This window comes from Eriocheir sinensis, chromosome 8 (assembly GCF_024679095.1).
Source record: "Eriocheir sinensis breed Jianghai 21 chromosome 8, ASM2467909v1, whole genome shotgun sequence".
NCBI classification, from domain to species: domain Eukaryota; kingdom Metazoa; phylum Arthropoda; class Malacostraca; order Decapoda; family Varunidae; genus Eriocheir; species Eriocheir sinensis.
The window spans coordinates 10,129,560-10,153,090 of record NC_066516.1 but is presented as its reverse complement, the minus strand read 5'-3'; the positions used below and the strand labels follow the sequence as shown (position 1 = coordinate 10,153,090).

The following is a 23,531-nucleotide window of genomic DNA, read 5'->3' as shown; positions in this document are numbered from 1 at the left end:
TATAAATATGTTAAAAACTAATTACAATATTTACAATCATGTCAAGTGTGGAGCAGGAACGGCGTGGGGAGGGTGCCTCTCCAAATGTTGGCAGCTACTTTCGCCTGGTGTGTGGATATGCGTTCCAGATCAGGCGTGGCCTCCGTGAAACCGTTCCAAAGACGCGCTGCCCTGGCCTTGTACGTCCGCTGGTGCTGCGACGTGTGTGAGTGAGGCACTGCTACTCATTGGCTCCCGGCTGCTGCCTGTCGCGTCGCTCGTTGGGCGAGGTGTGGCGTCAAGCACAGCCTGCTGAAATGAGGCATGTGCAGCACCTGAGTCTTATGACAGACTGCCAGTGCTGCTACGTCGCGACGGTGCTCCAGGGATGTCATGCTGGCAGGGATCTCCACCTCATCCCCCAGTAGTCGGAGGGCGCGTCTCTGCACCGCGTCAAGGCGCCGGGTGTGGGTGACAGCGCTGGAAATCCACGACAAGGCACCGTATTCCATACAAGGGCGGATCTGTGCCTTGTACAGCGTCAGGATTCCTCGGGGGTCCAGGCTGCCAGCCACCCTGCGGAGGGCAGACACACGCTGAGAGGTCTGGCGGGCCACAGTCGCGATGTGCTGGTCGTAGCGCAGCTCCCGGTCGATGGTGATTCCCAGGACCTTGATGTTATCCTGGAAGGGCAAATGGACATCCCCAAACCGTAGTTGTCCCTCCACGCCCTGTGTAGCAGAGGGAGACCGAGAGACGACCATAGCATGAGTTTTGTCGGGAGCAAAGTTGACCTGCCACAACTTTCCCCACTCCTCAGCAACCTTCAACTGCCTGTTGACTGCAGCTACGGCACGCCTGCTGTTCCGACGGCAGTACAAGACAGCGATGGTGCAGTCACCGGCATAAGCTTTGACTACAGGGAGCTGGCGGAGTAGGTCATCTATGTAGATGTTCCACAGGACTGGCCCCAGTATTGAGCCCTGTGGAACTGAGGCTCCTATAGGGGCAGCCGTCGAGGTCCGGCCATTGACGACTACTCGAAGCGACCTACCTTAGAGGTAGTCTTCGAGCAGAGTCAACAGACTCCCCTCTATACCCTTGGCACGAAGCTTTGCCAGAGTGCCACACTCGATCAAAGGAGCCGGCAATGTCTAGCGCCACCACGAGTGTGTCCAGGCCTTCATCAAGGGAGTCTTGCCACTCTTGTGAGAGGAGGAGAAGGAGATCAGAGGTGGATCTCTCTCTCTCTCTCTCTCTCTCTCTCTCTCTCTCTCTCTCTCTCTCTCTCTCTCTCTCTCTTTTTTAGCCTGTGCCGCTGCCCCGAGTTTCTCTTTGTTTGAAGATCGACAAAAACGTAAGATGGTTATATTAGTAGGATTTTTTTTGCGAGTGGAAATTTGTTTGTTGGAGGAAATTAAGGATCGTAAATAGCCCAGACCCACAAATGTCTCAGGAATTTACGTATTAGCGAAAAAAAATATGTTGAAATAATCCCAAAATATGAAGAAATTAGAGAATGGGAACAAGTTACTGACGGAAGGTCACGGAAATAGTAGTTTAGTGAGAACCAGGCCAAAAAAATGGCAAACATTACAAAATTAAGTCGTAGAAATGTTCGTTCATATTGAGACGAGCAAAAAAATAACGTGGCGAAATTAAGGTGTGTGTGACCGGTTTAGGAAGCAAAGAATACAATCCCAATCATCAGCGACAGCTCCTTGTAATTTTCATCGCAAGGGATTTTGCCCCGGGTATAAAGGTAATACGCATTTCTGAGCCCCGGGCGGACGGGCCACACAGAGCACCTCACCAAGGGGACACAGGTGACGTGGACTGTGTCACGTGACGACACAGTTGTATATTTAAGACCTGAGCGTGAACTTAGATTATGGATTTAAGGCGATGCTGCTGCTGAATCTGTTGACACTGCTCCTTGATGCTGTGCTCGAAACCTCAATGTGATTACTACTTTTGGAGCATTGTTTACGGGGAGGAAATTATCCAGGAAATCCATGAGTAAACCGTTAATCAGGTCTATATCGAGAGTAAGATTTCTTGGGCGATTCTCGACGGACATTCCTTTTTGGGAGATAAATGAGACAAGACACCCGTATGCCACATTTCAGTTTTATATCTAAAACTGCGGAAAATGGTAACGTGAAGGACTTGTATTACCAGAGTAAAATATCCTGTTTATTAAATGAAAATGGTTCGCATTATTGAAAAAAAAATATAACTGATATTTTCACTTCGTGGAAATGTACAAATACAATCCTTCAAAAAATTCGTTATATAAGTATATGTAAATAACATTTTGCCAATTTACATATGTTGTGCAAACCTGCATTTCGTTGAAAAAAAAAAAACTGATGTGAAAGTATCGGACACCCCTTTTGGAGCGTGCAGTCAACACCGCTTTCGCTTCGGCGGCGTCGCGTCTGGCTGTTACAGTTCTGCGCCTGCATTGCTTTGGTGACACCAAAGACTGTAAGAAAATCACAAAAGAAGCTTACAACTAATTTCATCCGTCGTGTTGATTGAGAGCTTCATTAGCGAAGATCTGAGAACGTTTCTAAGAATTTGTTTTCATGTTTTGCTGTTGTAAATCCAATAAACATATTGACAGCTAATTAATAACTGTGGTTTGAATATCATAGTTAAATTCTTCTTAGAGGTCTCGTCATAATAGAACAAGTAACATTCTTCTTTGATAACTTTCCTGTATAAGATTCATATAACAATATTTACTGAAGAAAGTAATGTGTTGAATTCTTGTTCATCAGAAGTAGAGAAACCCATCATTTTTGTGTACAGATCTCTGGTTCCTGTGTTTTCAACAGCTACTGAAGCAACTGGATCACACATTTCTTTTCACATCTGTTGTTCCCCGCTTCCTTCCGCACACTCTCTCCGAAAATAACATACAGCACGCGATGAATAAATGTATTCGTGCAAGTGTACTTTGTCGTAAGGCCAGCGAAACTCATTTCGTGAAAATTGCTCCCGGTATTTGCTCCCGTTTGCGTATATAGTTCGTGTGCATGTATACCTTTTGTTTATCGACTTATCACCATGTGTGAATCTAGTATTTATATCTAGTGGGCTCCCAAAAATTAATCATGTAACTATGACTGAAATGACTTGTTCAAACCTAGTCCATCCATGTGTTATTTTGAGTGATAACGAAAAAGTTTTTTCTGGATATTTTTATTCAGTCATCATTAATTCCCCGGCGAAGGGATCATATTATCATAACATAATTCGGTCATCAGTAATGAGGCGAGTAACTGCCCTGAAAGAAGACTAACAAGTTATATCGAGACATCATCCTAATGCGAAGCTACTTAAGGATGACACGAGCAACAAGCCGCGGCGCTGGTCTTGGCGTGTCCGGCAGGATTTAGGAAGCAGACGGGATATTACTCAGCAAGTTTTCCCGGTTAAGGAATCAAAGTATTTTCTTAAATTCATGCTGGACTACTCGCAACTAGTTTGAAACATTTTTTTTTTTAATATTTAGCAATAACTGGATCTAAACTTACATCTTGCCTCGATCCTAAATAAAGAAAAAGCTTATTTTTTATCTAATGCCTTGCGCTTGCTTTAGATATAATGATACATTATTTTTCTTTTTTACAGCTACTGTCGACTGTTCAGGGATGGGAATTGCTCTTCGCATTTCCAACAAGCGGCTCCGGCGTCCGGCTGTTGGTGTCGGCGCCTCATGAGCCGCGGACACATTGGGCAGGGTGAGTACATGCTGTACGACACTGAGCGGTTGGTGCCTTGTGGCAGTGTAGAAATTATGATTTGATATGTGTCAAATCATTACTGTATGTACTTTAGGGTGCTGGTGCTATGAAACTTTAATGGAAATATGACGTACGACGCAATAACAGATGAAACATTTTAAAATAGATAAATAATAAGAGTCACGCAGCAATGGCATTACGATGGAAATGTTTTCGAGTATTTTCAGCAAAACCAAAACACTGACAACAGTGAATGATCGCGAGCAACAAAACATTTTGATTTCGTGGTCCGGCATTCCAATTAACAAAACATCGGAAAATACTCCATTATGCGATGCTTTACCAGATTCAGATCGTCAATATGGCGTGCAGTTGTGGCCGTGAATCACGTGCTAACGACCCGGACGCTGGGGGGAAAATGATGTGCAGGAAAAAAAATGTGAAAACTTGTAAAATGTGAGCCTCGTGAGGACGCCGCGGCCTCTGCTCCCGGCAAGAGGCTTTGGGGGATGTAATAGTTCTCTAACTCTCTTGTGATCCCAGATATCGTAGGTTAAACTAAAGAGCAAAATTTTTAGATGGAGCACAGCCCGGGAGTATCACTTGAATGAAATGGAAGCACTGGAACAAACACAGCATGAACAACGACTACGATACAAAACCAATTAAAAGTAGGATAACGTATCGCGGCACCGCTTCAAGTTATTACGTTGTGTTGTCTTCGAGCTGCTGTAAAACATTTCAAACACGGCCTGATCAGAGTCGGACATCGTTCCCGTTGTGTCTTCATCGTGTGTATCACGTGCACCGCCGCCCACCTTCTCGTCCTCCACCTTTATTCAGGCCTACCATTCCTCTTCCATCGTGCTGGTAACCCTGCTCTCGTTTTCCGTTCCTCTGACGTTTCCGTTTTCGTTGTTTTATTTTATCTCGTATATTTTCCCGTTCACGGCTGTCCTCGCTTCCTCTCTGGGTTATTTTTTATTTTCTTATCTTCGTCCAAACCAGCCTCCGCGCCAGCCTCACACGGGGGTTGGCGTCGAGGGGGCTAAAGCCTGCAGACACTCCGGGTAATGAAAGTCCCTCCGCAGGTCCTGAGAGATGGCCAGGGAAGGGCGGCGGAGGCGAGGCAGCGAGAGGAAAGGAGACACCCGAATGTTAAGGCGAAGAGAGAAAAAAAGAAAGGAACGGCGTGAGACAGAAATAGCGAAGAGTGTGTGAGCGAAGAGACAAGAAGAAAATGCATTAAAGAAACAGAAAAAAAGTTTAAAAGATAGAAGAGTAGGAGAGAAAGGATGGATTGAAGAGAAGTCCAATGTTAAGAAGAGGAAAAAAAAAACAGCATTAGAGAAATAAAGAAAAGTATAAAACATCAGAAAGTAGGAGAGAGAAGAGAGTAAAGAGAAGTCAAAAATGAACAGTGGAAGAGAAGAGGAAAAAAGGAAAGAAAAGGCAGGAAAGAGAATGAAGGAGGAAGGAGAGGACACGAAAAAAAAAGAAAAACAAAGGAACGGTACGAGACAGATATAGAAAATATATATATAAAAGGGCAGGAGAGAAGAAAAGGATAAGTAAAGAGAAAACAAAAGATAACAATAGAAGAGAGCAGGAAGAAAGGAGATAAAGGAAAGGAAAGAGGAAGGTCTGTTGGGTCATGGGAAAGAGGAGGAAGGGGAGGACATAAAAAGAAAAGAAAAAAAAGAAAGGAAAGGTACGAGACAGAAATAGAAAAAAACTAGAAAAAGGGCAGGGGAGAAAGAGGATAAGAAAACCGACAAAATCGGTGGAAGAGAGGAGGAAAGAAAGAAATAAGGAAAGAAAGAAAGAAAGAAAGGAAGGGAAAGAGGAAGGTCAGTGTGGGCATGGGAAAAAGGAGAAAAAGAAAACATAGGGATAGAGTTAGTGTGACAGGGATAGTTAGTGTGACAGGGATAGAGTTAGTGTGACAGGGATAGAGTTAGTGTGACAGGGATAGAGTTAGTGTGACAGGGAGAGTTAGTGTGACAGGGATAGAGTTAGTGTGACAGGGATAGAGTTAGTGTGACAGGGATAGAGTTGGTGTGACAGGGATAGAATTAGTAAGACAGGGATAGAGTTAGTGTGACAGGGATAGAGTTAGTGTGACAAGGGTAGAGTTAGTGTGACAGGGATAGAGTTAGTGTGACAGGGATAGAGTTAATGTGTCAGGGATAGAGTTAGTGTGACAGAGACAGAGTTAGTGTGACAGGGATAGAGTTAGTGTGACAGGAAGGGTGCAAACCACTGTGACGGATCCCGTTAGTGTGACAGGGATAGAGTTAGTGTGACAGGGATAGTTAGTGTGACAGGGATAGAGTTAGTGTGACAAGAGTAGAGTTAGTGTGACAGGGATAGAGTTAGTGTGACAGGGATAGAGTTAATGTGTCACGGATAGAGTTAGTGTGACAGAGACAGTTAGTGTGACAGAGATAGAGTTAGTGTGACAAGCAGGACGAGGAGAAGGAAAAGCAGTGAAGGAAATGTAGGGGCAGTAAAAGATGAAAGAGAACATGGAAAGACTTGTATTGGGGGAAAGAAGCAGATGATAAAAAAAAAGGTAATCGGATAATAAAGTGGAAGACGGGAATGGAAAGATTAGTTTGCGTGTGTGTGTGTGTGTGTGTGTGTGTGTGTGTGTGTGTGTGTGTGTGTGTGTGTGTGTGTGTGTGTGTGTGTGTGTGCGCGCGCCTGTCTGTCTGTCTGTCATATTTTAACAGATAGCCCATGAAAAATAAAAACAAAGCAATAAAACAGTGGACCATTTAACATGCAAAAAGAAAAAAAAAACAAGGCAGACAGGTCACAGGCAAAAAAAAGCTCGCTATTCCCACACACACACAAAAAAAAAACAAAAAAAAAATAGAGAAAAAAATCCGACAAGTGATTAATAATTTTGGTTGGAAAAATGTCAATATTCCCCTTTTAGAAGAGTTCGAATCATCAGAAATAAAGACATGCAGACGAAGGAAGGCTGCGTCAGATACCAGCGAGAGAGACGAAAACATGTCACTAGTTAGACGGTGACGAAGGTAATGTTATGTTATTCAAGGTATTAGAAGGTTAACAGCATAGGGATGAGTTTGAGTAGATAGATGAATGTAAGGACGCCACAGGAAGATTAGAGGTAGCATAGTGGATGAGCTTGAGTAGATTGATAGACAAACATAGGTAGATAGGTAGATAGAGAAATCTCTCCTCCCGAAATTGACCGCTCTTTTGGCCACTCTTCTAAACTCTTTGTGATTAGTGGTCTTTTTTCTCATTACCATTTTTGTTTGCCCTTGAGCTGCTTCCTTAGCTGTAAAAAAAAGTAGACAGTTACCTGGTTCAAAAGAGCACAGTTAGTATGAACATAACGATAAAAGAAAGTAAGGTAAGCAACAATTCAGACTAAGTAAGGGATCGGAGGCAGTCTAGTACAATACATCTGAGTCTAACATCATATAATTCAATAAGGAGAAAAAAATGTGTCGTCGCGATCCACTCGAGAAATAAAAAGAAAGTTATTTACCGTGAAATCTTCCTCGGGACGTAGAAGGAAGCTTATCTCCAGGCCCCTTGATATTCGCCTTCCCGCAGCCTCTTTGATCCCTCTCTCCTCTCTCCTCTCCTTTCCCCTCCTGTCCCCTCCTTTCCTCTCCCCTACCCTCCTCTCTTCTTCTTTCTTCTCTTATATATCCTCCTCTCCATCCTTCTTTCCTCTATTTTCTTCCCCTCTTTTACTCTCTTCTCCTTCTCCTCTCCTTTCTCTCTTCTATATCCTCCTCTCCCTTTTCTATTCCTTTATTTTACGCTTTTCTTCCTCTCCCTTTCCCTCTTTTCTCTCCTCTCTTCCTCTCTTCTCCTTTTTTTCTCCTACATATCCTTTTCTCCCTTCTTCTCTTCTCCATTCTCTTCCCCTCCCCTCTCAACTTCTCTTCCTCTCATCTCATCCTTCTCTTTCCTCTCCTTTTCTCTTATTTTCCCCTAATATACTTTCTCTGCTCTTCCGTCGCTCTCCTCTCTCCTATATTTACCTATCTTTTTTCTTCCATTCTTCTCTCTTCTCTGTTCGTTTTGCCCTTTCCTCATTACTCTCCTCGTCTCTTCTCTCTTCTCACTAGTTTTCCTCACCTTCCGTCCCTTCTCCTTTTCTCTCTTTTCAAATCTCCTCCCATCCCTCTCTCCTCCGTCTCCCGTTTCACATTCATTTTACTTCCTGCCCTTGTACTTCCTCTTTTTTTTCCATTCACCTCTCACTCACGTTCCCCTTTCCTCACGCTCTTCCATCTCTGCTATAAATCCGCCCCTGCTATACCTCCCGTTAGCAGGAAAAGTAAGTGCTTCACTCGACTCCTAGGCGGCAATAACCTGGTAGCGACAGTCTTAACACCTGATGTAACTGTGGGCAGACTCGGGTGATGAATTTGTTACGAGAGGTCGGTAGCTCACAGCACTTTTCTCTTCTCTTTGGTTTCGTTTCCACTCATCAGCTTATACTGTGGCTACATCTGCTTATACATCTGCTTAGACATCTGATACATATGCTGCGTCTTCTCCCTTCTACAGACCACCCGTTCTTATTATTTTCCTCCCTCTTCATCTCTTCTTCTTCTTCTTCTTCTTTCTCTAAACTTTTCACACACACTTCGCCAACCTCTTATTTGCTCCATTTTCTTCTGTTATTCTTCTTCTTCCTTTTCACTTTAACCACATATTTTACATTTTACCCACACAGAAGAATATGACACTTATCACTATTAATGACAAACTGAGATTACCGAAAGTTGACTTCATACTTATAACACGATTTTCCGCTCATTCAGTACGTACTCTACCCATTTGCTACACACTATCTATCCTTTTGCTGGACACTATCTATTTATTTGCTACGCACTATCTATCCTTCAGTACTCTACCCATTTACTACACTATCTATCTCTCCTTTTTGCTACAGACTATCTATTTCCTACACACTATCTATCCTAGTGCTACACACGCGAGGATTAGCGGGTCAGTGTTGAAATGATGGAAAGGGAGGAGTAAGCTTGACTCTAAAGAAATAGGGGTGTCGGTGTAGTATTGGTACAGTCAGTAAGTTAAATTAGTAAACAAACAGCCAGGTAGACTCACGCACAGGTAGGTAGATAGATAGATAGATAGATAGACTGACTGATTGAGAGAGAGAGAGAGAGAGAGAGAGAGAGAATATGCATGTCCGGGATTGTCAGTTTACTCAGATTGTTTTTTTTTTACCTGGTCTTTGATGTTCATGAAGTTAGTTTTGTCTCCTCCTCCTCCTCCTCCTCCTCCCTTTGTCTCTTCCAGCAGCTGTATTTTTGTTGTCTTAATTTTTTCCTCCCTCCCTCAACAGCCCCTCTTTGCTGATTTTGCATTCCTTACATACAACCTAATTTTTTTCACTGTTCCTCTTTCTTCTTTCTCCTTAAACATCTCTTGTCTCATGTTCTTTTTTGGAGGCTTTTGTTTCATTTTGTATTGTTTACAGAGACCTCACCCACTTTGCTTTGCTTTGCTTTGCTTTGTGTGTGTGTGTGTGTGTGTCCCTATCTTCCTTCCCCTTCTTTTCGAATAGCTCTTAGTTTTCTGCATGTTGTCTTCTATTGTCTTCTATTAATCTGTTCCCTGTTCTATGCATGCACTTCTTTTCTTGGGCCTTTCCATCTGTTACTCTTGTTCTATTTCTCTTTACTCTCCTTTTCCGTTTTCACTCATCGGCTTCTTAATATTCTTCTCTTTTGTCTTCTGTCTTTCTGTTCTCTCTTCTGTTCAGATACTTGTCCTCGTCCACTGCCTTTGCTACTCTTCTTCTTTTTAATTCACTTGTCTCTATTCTGTTTCGTTTTCACTGATCGTTTCATTTTCTAGCTTTTTTTCCTCCCCTCTTCTACAGACAAACCATTCTTTTTTACTCCCTTTCCCTCTGTTATTCTTCTTCCTTTTCACTTGTCTCTCTTCTCTTTCGTTTCCACTGATCGTTTCATTTTGTATAATTTTCTCCTCCCTTCTCCTATACGTCACCCATTCTTATTTACTTCCTCTGTCATTCTTCTTTTTCACTTTTCTCTTCTGTTTCCTTGCTACTGATCGACTTACATTGTGGTTTCATCCCCTCCTTCCTTCTCTTCAGACCACCCATTCTTATTTACTCTTTTCCTTTCCCTCCGTTTGTTCCTCCTCCCTTCCGTGGGCCCTAACGTTCCCTCTCCATCATGTATTTTTATCTCCTTTGTCGTTGAGTTTCTCGTGTAAACACTTCCCAGACTAAGGCTCCTGGCTTTGTTCTGCGCCAGCTTGGCTATTGGAAGGATGGGAAGAAGGGAAAAGGGCTTCGGTCGGAGCGGGGCGGGGAGAAAAGCAAGCAGCAAAAGAATGGGGATAGAGAGGAAGGAAGTGTCGTTGGGAGAAGATACGTTTTGAGGGGTTTTAGAAAAGGGGTGTAGGTCGAGGCGGGTTAAAGCGGTAAGTGGTAAGAGAAAAATAAAGGACGAGGAAGAAGAAAACGCAGGTGTGGAGGCTTAGGAAGTGCAGAAGGAGAGGGAATATAGTTATGTGGTAGTCAGACGAGTGCATACTTCTATATATTATGGAAATCTAAGACTAACAAGTGAGGTATAGATGAAGGGCATAAACTGATAAGTGAGAAGGTGATGGGGTTAGATGTTTTCAGGATTAAAAAAAAGAAAATATGAAGTATGTGTGATAGAGTATAGATGGGGAGGATCAAGGGAAGAGAAAGAGAAGATTAATAAGATGATGGGATTAGATGAAGGGATAACAAGTGAATGGAGAAGGAAAAGGTAACTAGGGGGGGTTGGGGGAATTAAAGGAAAAAAAGGAAGAGCTGCTGAAGGACCAGAGTGGATGGGCTGCCTTAAGGTGCTTGAGGGGGGAGAGGGGGGTTGGGTGGGAGGGAGATGAAGCGAACGCCCCACTAATGAGGTCCCTCGTGTGGCGTTCTCCGGTGTTCAGGGAAACGAGCTCTGCCGGGACTCAAGATTGCTGCCGCCGCGCCGCTCGAGGGTGTGTTGGGCGCCCGGGACTCGATCTCCTAAATGGTCCGAGAAACAGATGAAATTACTTTAAGGGCTCTGAGGCCCGTAGGCGGCGACTCTGACTCCTCTGTGTGTGTGTCTCCCCCTTTGCACTCAGCGCTATGGGAACTGGGGATTGTTCTCTCTGTCTATAAATAAAAAGTAAAAGTACTAAAGCAAAATGAAACCGGAAATTAAAGAACAAAAGTATTCCAACTCTGATTCTGTGTTTTTTCCCCCTTAAGAATTCAGCGCTATGGGAACTGCATGGGGATTGTTCTCTCTCTCTCTAAATGTACATAAGAAGTAAAAGTATAGCAAAATGAAGCCAGAAATTATAGAGAAAAGGTATTCCAACTCTGATTCCTGTTGTTTTCCTTAAGAATTCATCGCTATGGAACTCTTGGAATATTCTCTACATAAAAATAGTTAAAGTATAGCAAAACATAGCCCGGAAATTAAAAAAAGAGTATTCCAGTAACTCATTTGATTCATTTTATGGTGTTTAAGGACCATAGCCGGCAATTATGACTTGTTTTTAAGAATGCATTGCTTTGGAACACTGAATCTTCTCTAAATAAATAAAAAAATATATAGCAAAAGGGAAACGGAAATTAAATAAAAAAGTATTCAAGTATTTCAGTAAATTAATTTTAAGGCGTCTAAATCCCGTAGGCGGCAACTCAGACTTTTTTTTAAGAATTCAGCGCTATTAAACTCTGGAATGTTCTTCCTATATATAAAAATCTTAAAGTATAGCAAAATGGAACCGGAGATTAAAAAAAGGTAATCCAGTATTTCAGTAGATTAATCTTAACGCCTCCGAAGCCCGTAGGCGGCAACCCTGACTCCTGTTTATTTCAAGAATTCATCGCTATGGAACTCGTGAATGTTCTAAATATAAAACTGTATTAACAGAGCAAATATGAAACCGGAAATAAAAAAAAGAGTATTACAGTGATGCATTAGATTTGTCTCTGAATTAAAAAAAAAAAAAGAGTGAGTGAACAAAAACAGGCCCATTTTGCGTCGAGGGAGCAAAACACGCCCTGAAACATTGGTCACGCCTCATAAGGGAACACGCAGCGTCCCCAAGGCGGCAATTACGCTAGGCTCCCTCTTGTTTGTTTGCCTGAAGTTCCGTCAGTTCACCGTAATTTTTTTTTTTTTTTTGACAATTCCGTGGATAGGACTTTTTTTTAGGAGTTTTTCCGCACGTATGGCGCTGGATAATAAAGCTAAACTGTTTCTGCTCGGTGCCACTTGCAATATAAGTGGATGGGAGGAAGGCAGGTTTAAAGAGAGAGGGGAAAGGACGTTGAAGAAAATGCATTCACAGATGGAAAGTGTGATAACAAATATACTCGCAAAAGCTAGAACGGAGGGTCGCTAATAACGGTCAGTGTGAAGTACGTGCAGTGGCGGATCCAACTCAAAGTGAAGGGGGGCTGATATACAAGATGGGCAATACCATATATATATATATATATATATATATATATATATATATATATATATATATATATATATATATATATATATATATATATAGTACAGTAGCCAGATCCATATGGCGCCGCCAGGCGCGCATTTTCTTTTTTTTTACAAATATAAATACGTTAATGTTTGCAATTTCTTTTATTTGTTTTGTATGTTTATTATTTCTTTTATTATTATTATTATTATTATTATTATTATTATTATTATTATTATTATTATTATTATTATTATTATTATTATTATTATTATTATTATTATTATTATTATTATTATTATTATTATTATTATTATTATTATTATTATTATTATTATTATTATTATTATTATTATTATTATTATTATTATTATTATTATTATTATTATTATTATTATTATTATTATTATTATTATTATTATTATTATTATTATTATTATTATTATTATTATTATTATTATTATTATTATTATTATTATTATTATTATTATTATTATTATTATTATTATTATTATTATTATTATTATTATTATTATTATTATTATTATTATTATTATTATTATTATTATTATTATTATTATTATTATTAGTAGTAGTAGTAGTAGTAGTAGTAGTAGTAGTAGTAGTAGTAGTAGTAGTAGTAGTAGTAGCAGAAACATCTCAAGTAATGGACGTCTTTCTCTTTTGATTTTGCGGCTCCCTTGTCATTAAGCCGCGAATTTTGAAAAATCAACCGCTTTGGTGCGAATCGCCATAACTCCCTTATTTCTGGGGCTACAGAAAAGTTATTGGTATCAATCGACAGCAAAATGCAAGGGCTATATTTTTAATTAGCGACCGGGCTCGAAAACCGACTCGAAAGGGTCGAATATTGAATAAATTCGCAAAAAAAAGACTCTAAAAAAACGTATTTTTGAGTTCCCAGCCTTGACACCCACTCATTTTTTGAGAATCTCAAACCACTTATTTAACAAATGATTTAGCCCTGCCAATGTGCTTTTCCAAAATGGTGCATAACTTTTTCCTACTCCCAGTAGTTTCCTCGCTAGATCTCGAAACGTAAACCCAGTCGAGAGCGATTTTGACGAACTCCAGACACTTTGCCGTTTTTGTCAAGTGTGGCCTTGCTATTGCCTCTAGAAGGCTGTAATTTGACAATGCAACTCGAAGGATTTTTCGATACCTCGATTTTTAGTTCTTCGTCGAGCCGTCACAACATAGACGTGTCCAAATCGCGGCAAAAGGGCCAAAAAAAAGGTTATTTTGTGACGGTTCGACGACGAACTTAAAATCGAGCTATCATAAAATCCTTGGAGTTGGTTAAACTATATTGCCAAGAGGGGCTACATGCCAAATTACAGCCTTCTAGACGCAATAGCAAGGCCACACTAGACAAAAACGTCAAAATGTCTGGAGTTCGTCAAAATCGCTCTCGATAGGGTTTACGTTTCGAGCTCTAGCGACGAAACTACTGGGAGTAGGGAAACGTTATGCACCATTTTGGAAATTACATTGGCAGGGCTAAATCATTTGTTAAATAAGTGGTTTGAAATTCTCAAAAAATGAGTGGGTCTCAAGGTTGGGAACTCAAAAATACGTTTTTTTATCGTCTTTTTTTGCGACTTTATTCAATTTTCGACCCGTTCGAGTCGATTTTCGAGCCCGGTCGCTAATTGCATAATATAGCCCTTGCATTGTGCCGTCGATTGATACTAATAACTTTTCTGTAGCCCCAGAAATAAGGGAGTTATGGCGATTCGCACCAAAGCGGTTGATTTTTCAAAATTCATGGCATAATGACAAAGCTGGGGCAAGTGTCCGTTCCATATGTATAGGTTTCACTAGTAGTAGTTATAGTAATAGTAGCAGTAGTAGTATTGTTGTTATTATTATCATTATAATTAGTAGGCTAGTAGTAGTGTTCACAGGAATGATACCCCCACAGACCTCAGTGAATCTTTGAAAGGGCGCAATTTAGGTCCTAAGGGGGGGGCGGCCGCCCCCCCCTGGTTCCGCCACTGAGTACGTGTGACTGATATGGCTGGCAAGGAAGCTGTGGATAAAATACTAAGGAGGGAAAGGGATCCGTGACAAGCAAGTGGGGAGGGGTTAGGGGTTCTAAAGTGCTGTACGGAGGATAAATAGCGGAAGGTGTGATGGCTGGTAGGTGGTTATTTGTTGTGGCACACTAATTACATCATAGATCCACGCCAGGTCACGCCACGCCACGCCACGCCAGGTCACACGCCACGCCCCGCCACGCCACGCCACGGCACGTCACGTCACGTCACGTCACGTCATGTCACGCCCCGCCCCGCCCCGCCCCGACCCGATCCGACCCGACCCGACCCGACCCGACCCGACCCGACCCACTCTGCACCGCCCCGCCACGCCACGCCACACCACGCCACGCCACGCCGCACCAGGTGTTGGCCTCCTTTGTTCGGATCAGCGATGCTGCCAGTGCAATCACAAATAAATTACAAATTACCGTTAACAGAACACAGGACGTGGCTGTGATTGGAAATGGAATCTGTAAAAAGCATTCCAGCAGCATGCGTCATAAAGTCCTGTATGAAAGGGCTCAACTTTATAATAATAAGTCCGTTGTCTTAAACTTTTGTTTGCAGATAATGTACTCCTGAACTCACACTATGTATATCTCCATTGTTTGCTTATTGGTTGCATTTACGAACAAAATTGAGCTTTTACGTCTCGGCGTCTGTCATTTATTGGGCCGGCACTCTAAGACGTGCAGTCGTGGCCCAGCGCAGTGTGGCGTGCGTGGCAGCTTTTCTGAGAGTTGTTACGATATGGTGCGAGGTGGTGGTGTCGCGCACCGATGGCCAAGGGAGGGATCGGACAGCAATATTTATTACAGTGATAATCCTTTTTCCTCTCCTCGCTGCGCGACTAATGAAACGGACCAGATGCAGTTGGTAACTAAGTCGATATTTTTATTTTTCCTACATTCCAGAGCTTCGTGTTTTCTTCTGGCTTATTTTTTTTTTTTCGCAAGGGCCAGCAGAGAGTCGTCGTTTTATATTTCCACGTTTTTTTTAACCAAAATGCGTTGTCTGTTGTTTGTGTGTTGATATTTCATTCCCTCTGACACTGATTACGCGCCTGGAAGCGCCGCGCCTAAACCCGGCTGTTGATCGCCGTGATGCAAGCGGTCCAGTCACGCTCCGCTGCCCCGCGGCGAGACGGCAGTAATATGAATTCGATATTGAGTTTTCTGCATGTTTTCTTTCCATAAGTCTTTGGATAAGCTGAGAGCGCTAGAAGTATGTAAAATAATCCAACTATTATAATTATTTTTAATATTAATATCATGCCAACGAATAAATAAGATGTTAAAAAATATCCCCTAGACTGCATGAACGGGCTCAGATCTGAGCCTGTAAGTGGTTCATATTGATGTAGTCTGCAGTGAACGGCAAACCACGGAAAAGTTGTGGAAATGTCTTTCGTTGTGGTCAAGGTCGTGTTGGTATGGGCGGAGTATTGACACAACAATGGTGGTTCGTCGTGATGATGGAATGAACACGATATATAATATAAATTAAATCACACTTTTATAATTTTACCGGAATGCACCGCAACTGTACTGTGAATTCTTCGTGAACGTCATGATGTACAGTCCCCGTGCCTGCCTGCTTGCAGCGGCCCGGGGCAGCAGACACCCCATGCCGCGGCCCGGCGGGGTGGCGGCGAGGCAGAGCCGGGCCTCGCCCATTTATCTGAACGAATGGGAGGTCACAGCCCGCTTAAACGGTGCCATTCATAACAGGTCATTAAGAACAGCTGCCGCCATCCTGCCTGGCGCTGTTCTCATGCAACACAGGTGAAGCGGTCTGGGCTAAGCCCGCCGCTGCATGTTGTAGCTGCGCGCAAGAGCTCCTGTATGTGTGTGTGTGTGTGTGTGTGTGTGTGTGTGTGTGTGTGTGTGTGTGTTTTGCTGTTTAAGGCCTTTAAGGTAATAACCTTAAGTGTCTAATAATGGTGTGGGTACGTGTGTTCGTGCATGCCGGCTGGTCTTCGCTGCTGCATCACCTGCCCGCCGCCTGCTGCTCCGCGTAATGGGTCACGCCTCGGCTCGGGCGCCTCCATTAACACAAGACCTTCTCAAGGATTCAGTTCAGGCACCGCATATTGAAGCCTCCGCCGCCCCTTTGACTTAACGACGCCGCTCCATTACCCTCCTCCACAGACACACGCCCCCCCCCCCCCCCACACACACACACACTCAGCCTTCGCACTTACTCCATATTAAACTTGATCCACCCGCGTACGCACTTCACTACCTCCGTCTATATTCATTCACCTCACAGTCATCTATCTCCACATTCTCACCTCAACGAACGCACCCTTGCCACACACTCCCTCACCACCCCACACGTAACAGGAGCCGCCACACCACCACCAACAGACACAGAGGCACAAATAGATTGGCCTTAGCTCTTGCAACAGAATCGACTGACTTTTTTTCCCCTCTGACTTTCGACGAGGTTGCGTGTCAGACAGAAGGAAATCACGGGCAGCACACCGTCAGAGACCCTCCTTCCCGTGTTAGCCGGCCGCGGTGTTCACCTCAATTCTCCTGAGTCCCGGCTTGGCAAGATGAAAGACGGGGCGAGAAAAAGAAATTAGAAGGCTTTTGTTGATTCTCAAAGCTGTATTTATTTGAGACGTCGAGTAAAGGCATTATTTCGCTCTAATCCAAACGCGCCTCGCCTCACCGCACGCAGCTGCTACGGGTACACACCTCGTCTCTCACGCGATTCAGCTCTCATCCTTCACTTCCTCCTTACCTCCTGTTTCGGCTCCCCTCCCCCAATCCTTTACAATCTCAACAATCCCACACCCTCCCCTCACCCACCACCTCCTCTCCTTCACCCCCTCCACCTCCTCTATTGGAAAGATTTGCCGGAAAGGATCAAAGTGAGTGCAAAACAACTTCGCCACTTTATCTCCTTGGATCTTCGTCGATTTTTCTCGCTAGATTGTCTTACACGTCGCTAACAAAGTGTGGTTTGGGCCAAATCTCCCTTGCATGGGCCGACTACCGCCTTGATATATGGGGGCTGAAACACGGGAGCCTCTAAATTCCAGCCAACAGGGATTTTCGGGAGGAGGTTGAGGAGGCCGTGTGGGCGGGCGGCGAGCGGCGGACACGGCGCGGAAATGAATAACCTCTCAGGGCACCAATCAACACGGCCGCGGGTATTGCCAGATAGTGACGGTATATATCTCCGTCAGTGATCAACGAAGGTACGGCCCCGCGTCGATAGTTCCGTTGCTGATTCCTGGAATAACTCATTTCGAACAGCAGCAATATTGTGCCAGGAGTGAGTGAGTGTCCGTCATCGTTGTGCGGAGTTTTGGATAGCTTTGTTCTGTTACTGTTATGTTTATGCGTACTGTTCATAAATATACACCAACGAAGATATGATGTGTTTAGTATAATGCTCATACGAGAGATAACTGGCACAACACTACAACCTTCAGATATATACCGTAGAGCGAGAAGACTGAATAAAAGTGACATAAAATCACGTCATTCTAGGAACTCACGTGACCTAAGCACACAAACAAAACCAAAGAATACACGTGGTGGGTGTCTGGCGGAAGTCTGAACCTCGGCGATTTCTTCCCGAGACACAACACTGTATGGCGAGGCGAGGTTAGACAGGGCAGGACGAGTAATACCACGCACGACACGCCAGCCACTTCCCTGTCTACTGTGTACGTGTAGGGGAGGGGAGGACATACGTGTGTGTAGGGGAGGGTCGAGTGTGAGTGCAAGTGTGAAGAGAGAGACAGAGGAATGGGAGAGGTATGAGGAATAGGGGAAGGATGGGGGTATGGCGGCGAGATGGGCGGAATAAGGGAAAGAAAAGGGAAAGAGAGGCAGAGGAGGGGTAGGAGAGGAGCATAGCTGGGCGTTATCGCGATAAGTTATCGCGATATTTTATCGCTGATAACAAAATCGGGTTATCGGCCATCCGCTACTTATTTATATAAATATCGGTATCTTCGTTACTTTTGTAACCAAACTTGCGATAATCACTACTGTTTTACACCTCTCAGGAAAACAGTGTTGTCTCCTCCCTACTGCGCATGCGTGGCCCGGGCGCCCGGTGTTGTATGAAAAAAAACCGGGGTATGAAAATGTTCGGTGAAGGTATTTCATACTTAGATCACAACATTAAAATATTAGATTTTTTTTTTTGGTTAGACTCAAAAACCACTATATCAGAGAGAAAAATCATTTAACTTTGTCCAAAAAATGATTAATCACTGCCTGAAATTTGTGATCCCGTTGTAAAGAGCGCAAACAGAAACCAGCGGCTTGTGTTATCACATGGCGGCGTGGCGCGTGGCCTCTCAGTGACTCGAGTGACGGAGTGAGTGCCAGTGTTCCGGTTCCCAGTGCTTCAGTGCTTCTTTACTGAAGTGACTGTTAAAGTGTTAATGGTGATAAGTAAGAATAACTGAATAAGTAGAGATGGGCCAGTTCACGAGAGACCAGTGTTTGTAAACAAAAGCGCCAGCTTTTGACGGTGGGAACGCCAAATAACACAACACCGGTTCAGGCGTTTCCAGTATTACCGTCCATATGTATGAGTCAACGTGTGGTTTTCAGGCTTTGTAAGTTTTGAAAAATATAGATAATGAAAATTTGAATTCATCTATGTTTTTTTTTATTTGAAATATCAATATAGTATCGTTTTCACCTATCGGATTTATCGCTAGCTAGTATCAAAATTGTGGATTTTTATCGGGTATCGGGTATCGGTTATCGCCTATATTTGTGTCTCCAGTTAACGAATATCTGTTATAACCGATAAGGTTTTCCATTATCAGTTATCGGGTATCGGGAATAAGGTTTTCTGTTATCGTTCCCACCTATGGAGAGGGGGAAGGTAACCACGCGCTACGGTTGAACAGTGGCAAGGACGGTCGTGAGGGGCGGCGACGAGTTACAAATGTTGGCCGCAGCTCGTAATGTTGTGAGGTTATGAGCCACGAGAGGAGCTTTATTGGTAATGCGTCAAAGTGTGACCTGATGGAGTGTTATTGTGGTGGCCAGCGCGTGTCAGCCTCCTTCCCCCCCCCCCAATATACACACACACACACACACACACACAAACAGACACAGAAACAGGAGAAATGAGGTGAAAATGGAGATGGAAGGAGAGATGGATAAAGTCAATGCAAAAACGATGATGTCAGAGGTGTTTTCTGCCAATAAGAAATTGACATTTCACTTTTAATTCTGTCATTCGTGTTTCCTTTTATTGTAACGTCCTCATAATTACGGTATCTAATATGTTTTCTGTTGCACTCTGGTCACCATGGTTACAAAGGACTCGTGTATTGACTTCTGAAGACTATTAAAAACACATATTGATTGGAAGGGAAATATATATATATATATATATATATATATATATATATATATATATATATATATATATATTTATATATATATATATATATATATATATATACCGGAGCTATTGAGTAAGGGATAAAGTGCATGAAAATATTGAGCAATGGATTTTCTACGAATGATAAATGAGATATAGGGGGGAAGAGGAAGCTTGCAAAGTGTGTCACTTATATGCCAGCAGGTGTGCCATATACCGCTGAAGAGAGGAAAGAATAGATAAGTAGGTAAATAATGAGGCTCCAACAGCAGGAAAGGGCTTTTGGGCTGGTAATAGTGATAAATAGAGGGCTGTATGATACCAAGGACGGATCAGGAGTTGAGAATGAAGAGATCAGTGTTAAAGAAAAAAAATGTCGGAAAAGAAAATGAAAGGAGAGAAGCGCGAATAATGGATCTCTAAAAACGTTTAAAAGAAAAGCAAAGGGTTATAAAGAGAAAGTAAGAAACATAGACGGAAGATATATACGAAAAATCATACAGGCAATCACAAGACCTCAAAGGACACAAGATGAAGCGCAGGAAAAGAAAGATAAAAGCAACACATAAAGCTGGAGACGACGAGACAAACAGGAAGTGCAAGGAGAGCAGCGGAAAGAAACACGACTCTTGCTATAACTTTTTGTGTGGGAAACAGAGGGAACAACATTGAAGCAGCAAGAAAATAGTGGTTTTGATAGACCATTAAAAACTAAGTGTAAGTGATAAAGTGATACAGAATTGGAGAAGCAGAAAGCAAAAAATAATAATAAGGAGAAGGTTAAACTTAAAGGAAAAAGTGAATTCGGTAAGTGAGCTCTGAACTAAAGGAAAAGAAAGCTAAAGGAAACTGATTCAAAGATGATCGGATGTCGGCAAAAGAATGAGGGAATGACCAGCAAGAAGTAGTAGATAAAGAAATTAGTAATGAAACTTGTGAAGAGTAAGAAATGGAGGGAGAGAAGGAGAGAAGGAGCAAGGAGAACAAAGGAGGCAAAAGAACACAGGAAACCGTGAGCTCCATAATGCTGGAAACACGTCAAGAAAATATTATGAATGCCCCAAAACACATCTTAAACAAAACAAAAAAAGAAAATAAACAAACATTTTCAGAAGAGGATTTGTAATTTGAGGATGAATTTAACATGGATGCTGAACGGAAAACAGAATCTGATGAAGTGAGAAGCAGTTGAAGGCATAGGAAGCGTAGGAACAATGAAACCCTAAAACCACAAGCAAAGAGGTAATTCAACGCTGGTGCTGCACGAAGACGCAAAAGCACGAGTAAGGCACGTAAGACACTAATGTATTGCGTCTTCGTGTAGCACCGGCATTGAATTACCTCTTTGCTTGTGGTTTTAGGGTCTCATTGCTCCTACGCTTCCTACGCCTGCAATTGCTTCTCACTTCAGTTATAGTATCAGAGGCAGAAATGAAATAATTCTACATCACTTCCAGGAAACAACTTATGGGGAGGCCTTTTGTTACCTCACTAACTTCCATTCAACCAGTGTGAAGTGCAGTAACCGTGACTCCAGCCCGGATGTTGAGGTAACTGTGCGAGCCTAACTATTATTAACCAAGAACACACACGTTACCCCAAAACAGACAGCATATACAACGGCTAACAGACACGTGAAAGGAAAGAAGCTGGCGGTTGAAACACAGGATGGGTAAAAGATGGTATCGATAACCAACAAGGAGGAAATAAAAACGAGACTGCACAAAGTAATACTGGATAAAGTGCAGAAGAAAGGAAGAAAGATTTATGACACACACTAGAAAACGAAATGGCTGAATATCAAGATGGAACGGTTACACAGCACACGGTGGTAAGCGGAAGCAATAGACGAGCCGTGCATCGTGGGTTCCCCTCACCAATGAAGACAGACACGAACTAAAAGTGAACATATTCGTCAGAAAACCCGAATCTAAATAACATGGTGCAAGCGTGTGTGTATGTGTGTGTGTGTGTGTGTGTGTGTGTGTGTGTGTGTGTGTGTGTGTGTGTGTGTGTGTGTGTCGTGCCTGATGGGGCGGGTTAATAATGATGGAGGGGCCCCTCGGGGGGGGAGGTTAGCAAGGAACACTTTTAGCTCCACCACCTCGCTTGTCATGCACATCAGGAGAAAAAGAGAGAGAGAGAGAGAGAGAGAGAGAGAGAGAGAGAGAGAGAGAGAGAGAGAGAGAGAGAGAGAGAGAGAGAGAGAGAGAGAGAGAGAGAGAGAGAGAGAGAGAGAGAGAGAGAGAGAGAGAGAGAGAGAGAGAGAGAAGGGCAGTCCAGGAAACAAGTGGGGTGGATATCATTTTTCGTGTATTTTGTGTTTTGTCATTCAGTCGTTATTTTACAGGAGGATGAATTTATAGACCAGGGAGATGCATTATGGGCTTAGGGTTGTTTTAGTGCTGGAGGGGGACGTAATAAAGGTGGACGGACGTAGCGGGAAGAGGAATGTTCAGAAAATCAGGTGAGAAGGGAAGTGAAATGCGGGAATGGAGGCCGAAGAGAGACGGGTGGAAAAGCAAGGGATTGGGGAGGAAGGGGTTGTTGGAATGGAAGAAGATTGATGTATAGAAATGCGATTTAGTAATGGAGAGTAAAAGCGTCTCACTCAAGTTGATTTCTTATTCTTTTAACATTCATAAAATCATTCCCAATCTTTGTCTTTCTATTCTCTTATCCGTTATGCTCACTTCCTGTCTCTCCATTTCAACTCAGCGTTTTCATTTCCGTTCCCCTTTGTTCTCTTTTATGTTTTCTCTATAAATATTTTGTTTCTGTTTGCATGTTAGGAGAGACAAGATAATTTTGTTGTACTCCATTATTGTAAGAAATGAAGAAGGAAGTGAATTGTTATTATAGATTGTAGAAAGTGGATACTCACTGAGAAGGAAAAACAAGTAGAAATGGCATCAATCGAAAGGAGTTATCGAAGTGCATTGAACAGTAGAAACGCTGTCAGTATGAAAGGTAATCTAAGAGCGAAAGCATCATGACAGCAAATGAGAAGGCGTATCGAAGGAGAGAAAGAAAGGACAGGAAAGGCAAGTAATGATGAGGAAGTAAAACGGAGATGCCGAATATGAGTCGAAATTAATGCGAAAACGAACAAGCACATGGAACGGAAGCTTGAACGATTGAGCGGAAAACTTTTGATGGCGGATGAAATGGGTGTTGTAGGAGAAAAGAAGAGCGTGTGATGGATACCAAAGAGAGGAGCTGCGAGTGAGGCTAGAAGATGAAAGGAGGTAATCATTGCAGCTACCGAAAGCAATAGCGGGAATTAATTAACCGACGAAGCCGAAAGTAATTAACGTGTAATGACTAGAAAAAAACAACAACAGAGGAAAACAGGAAGCAGATTCTTAAAACATTGGACGTAAACCTTGATCAAAGATGAAATCCAAAATGTAGAAAAAAAACTAGTGTAATGGAAAATGGTTGAAATGACTGTGATGATAATGAAGGTAGATGCTAAGATAAAAGAAAAGTTATCATAGACTCGGAAATTGTCTGATTGAAAAAACAGAAAATCAAACTTCGGGGCAGAATCGAAAGGAAAAAAAATAGCACAGGCAGTTCAAGTTAAAAAAAAAAAAAAAGAGCTTGCCAACGCCGAATAAAAATATCTACAAAAAATAAAAACCAGGCAGTTAAAGTAAAACTTTAGCGTTTTTTTTCATTTGTTTTTTCCTTTACTGTAACAAAAATGAAAATGATAAACCTGCTAACTCAATCAAAATACAGGAAAAATAGAAACAAAAACAAAAGCAGTTCAAATAAAAAATATATATAGATGTAGCTATGAATCTCGTCCCCTCATGCCACACTACTA

The 23,531-nt window shown here is 42.5% G+C and overlaps 1 protein-coding gene across 1 annotated transcript in view; it reads left to right on the top strand.

The window, feature by feature from the left end:
• Positions 1–23,531, top strand: part of LOC126995340 (uncharacterized) — a 112,046-nt gene that overhangs the window by 10,380 nt on the left and 78,135 nt on the right. Inside the window, exon 2 of the mRNA XM_050854820.1 lies at positions 3,622–3,731. Coding sequence (XP_050710777.1) covers positions 3,622–3,731 — 110 coding nt within the window. The remainder of the gene's footprint in view (positions 1–3,621; positions 3,732–23,531) is intronic.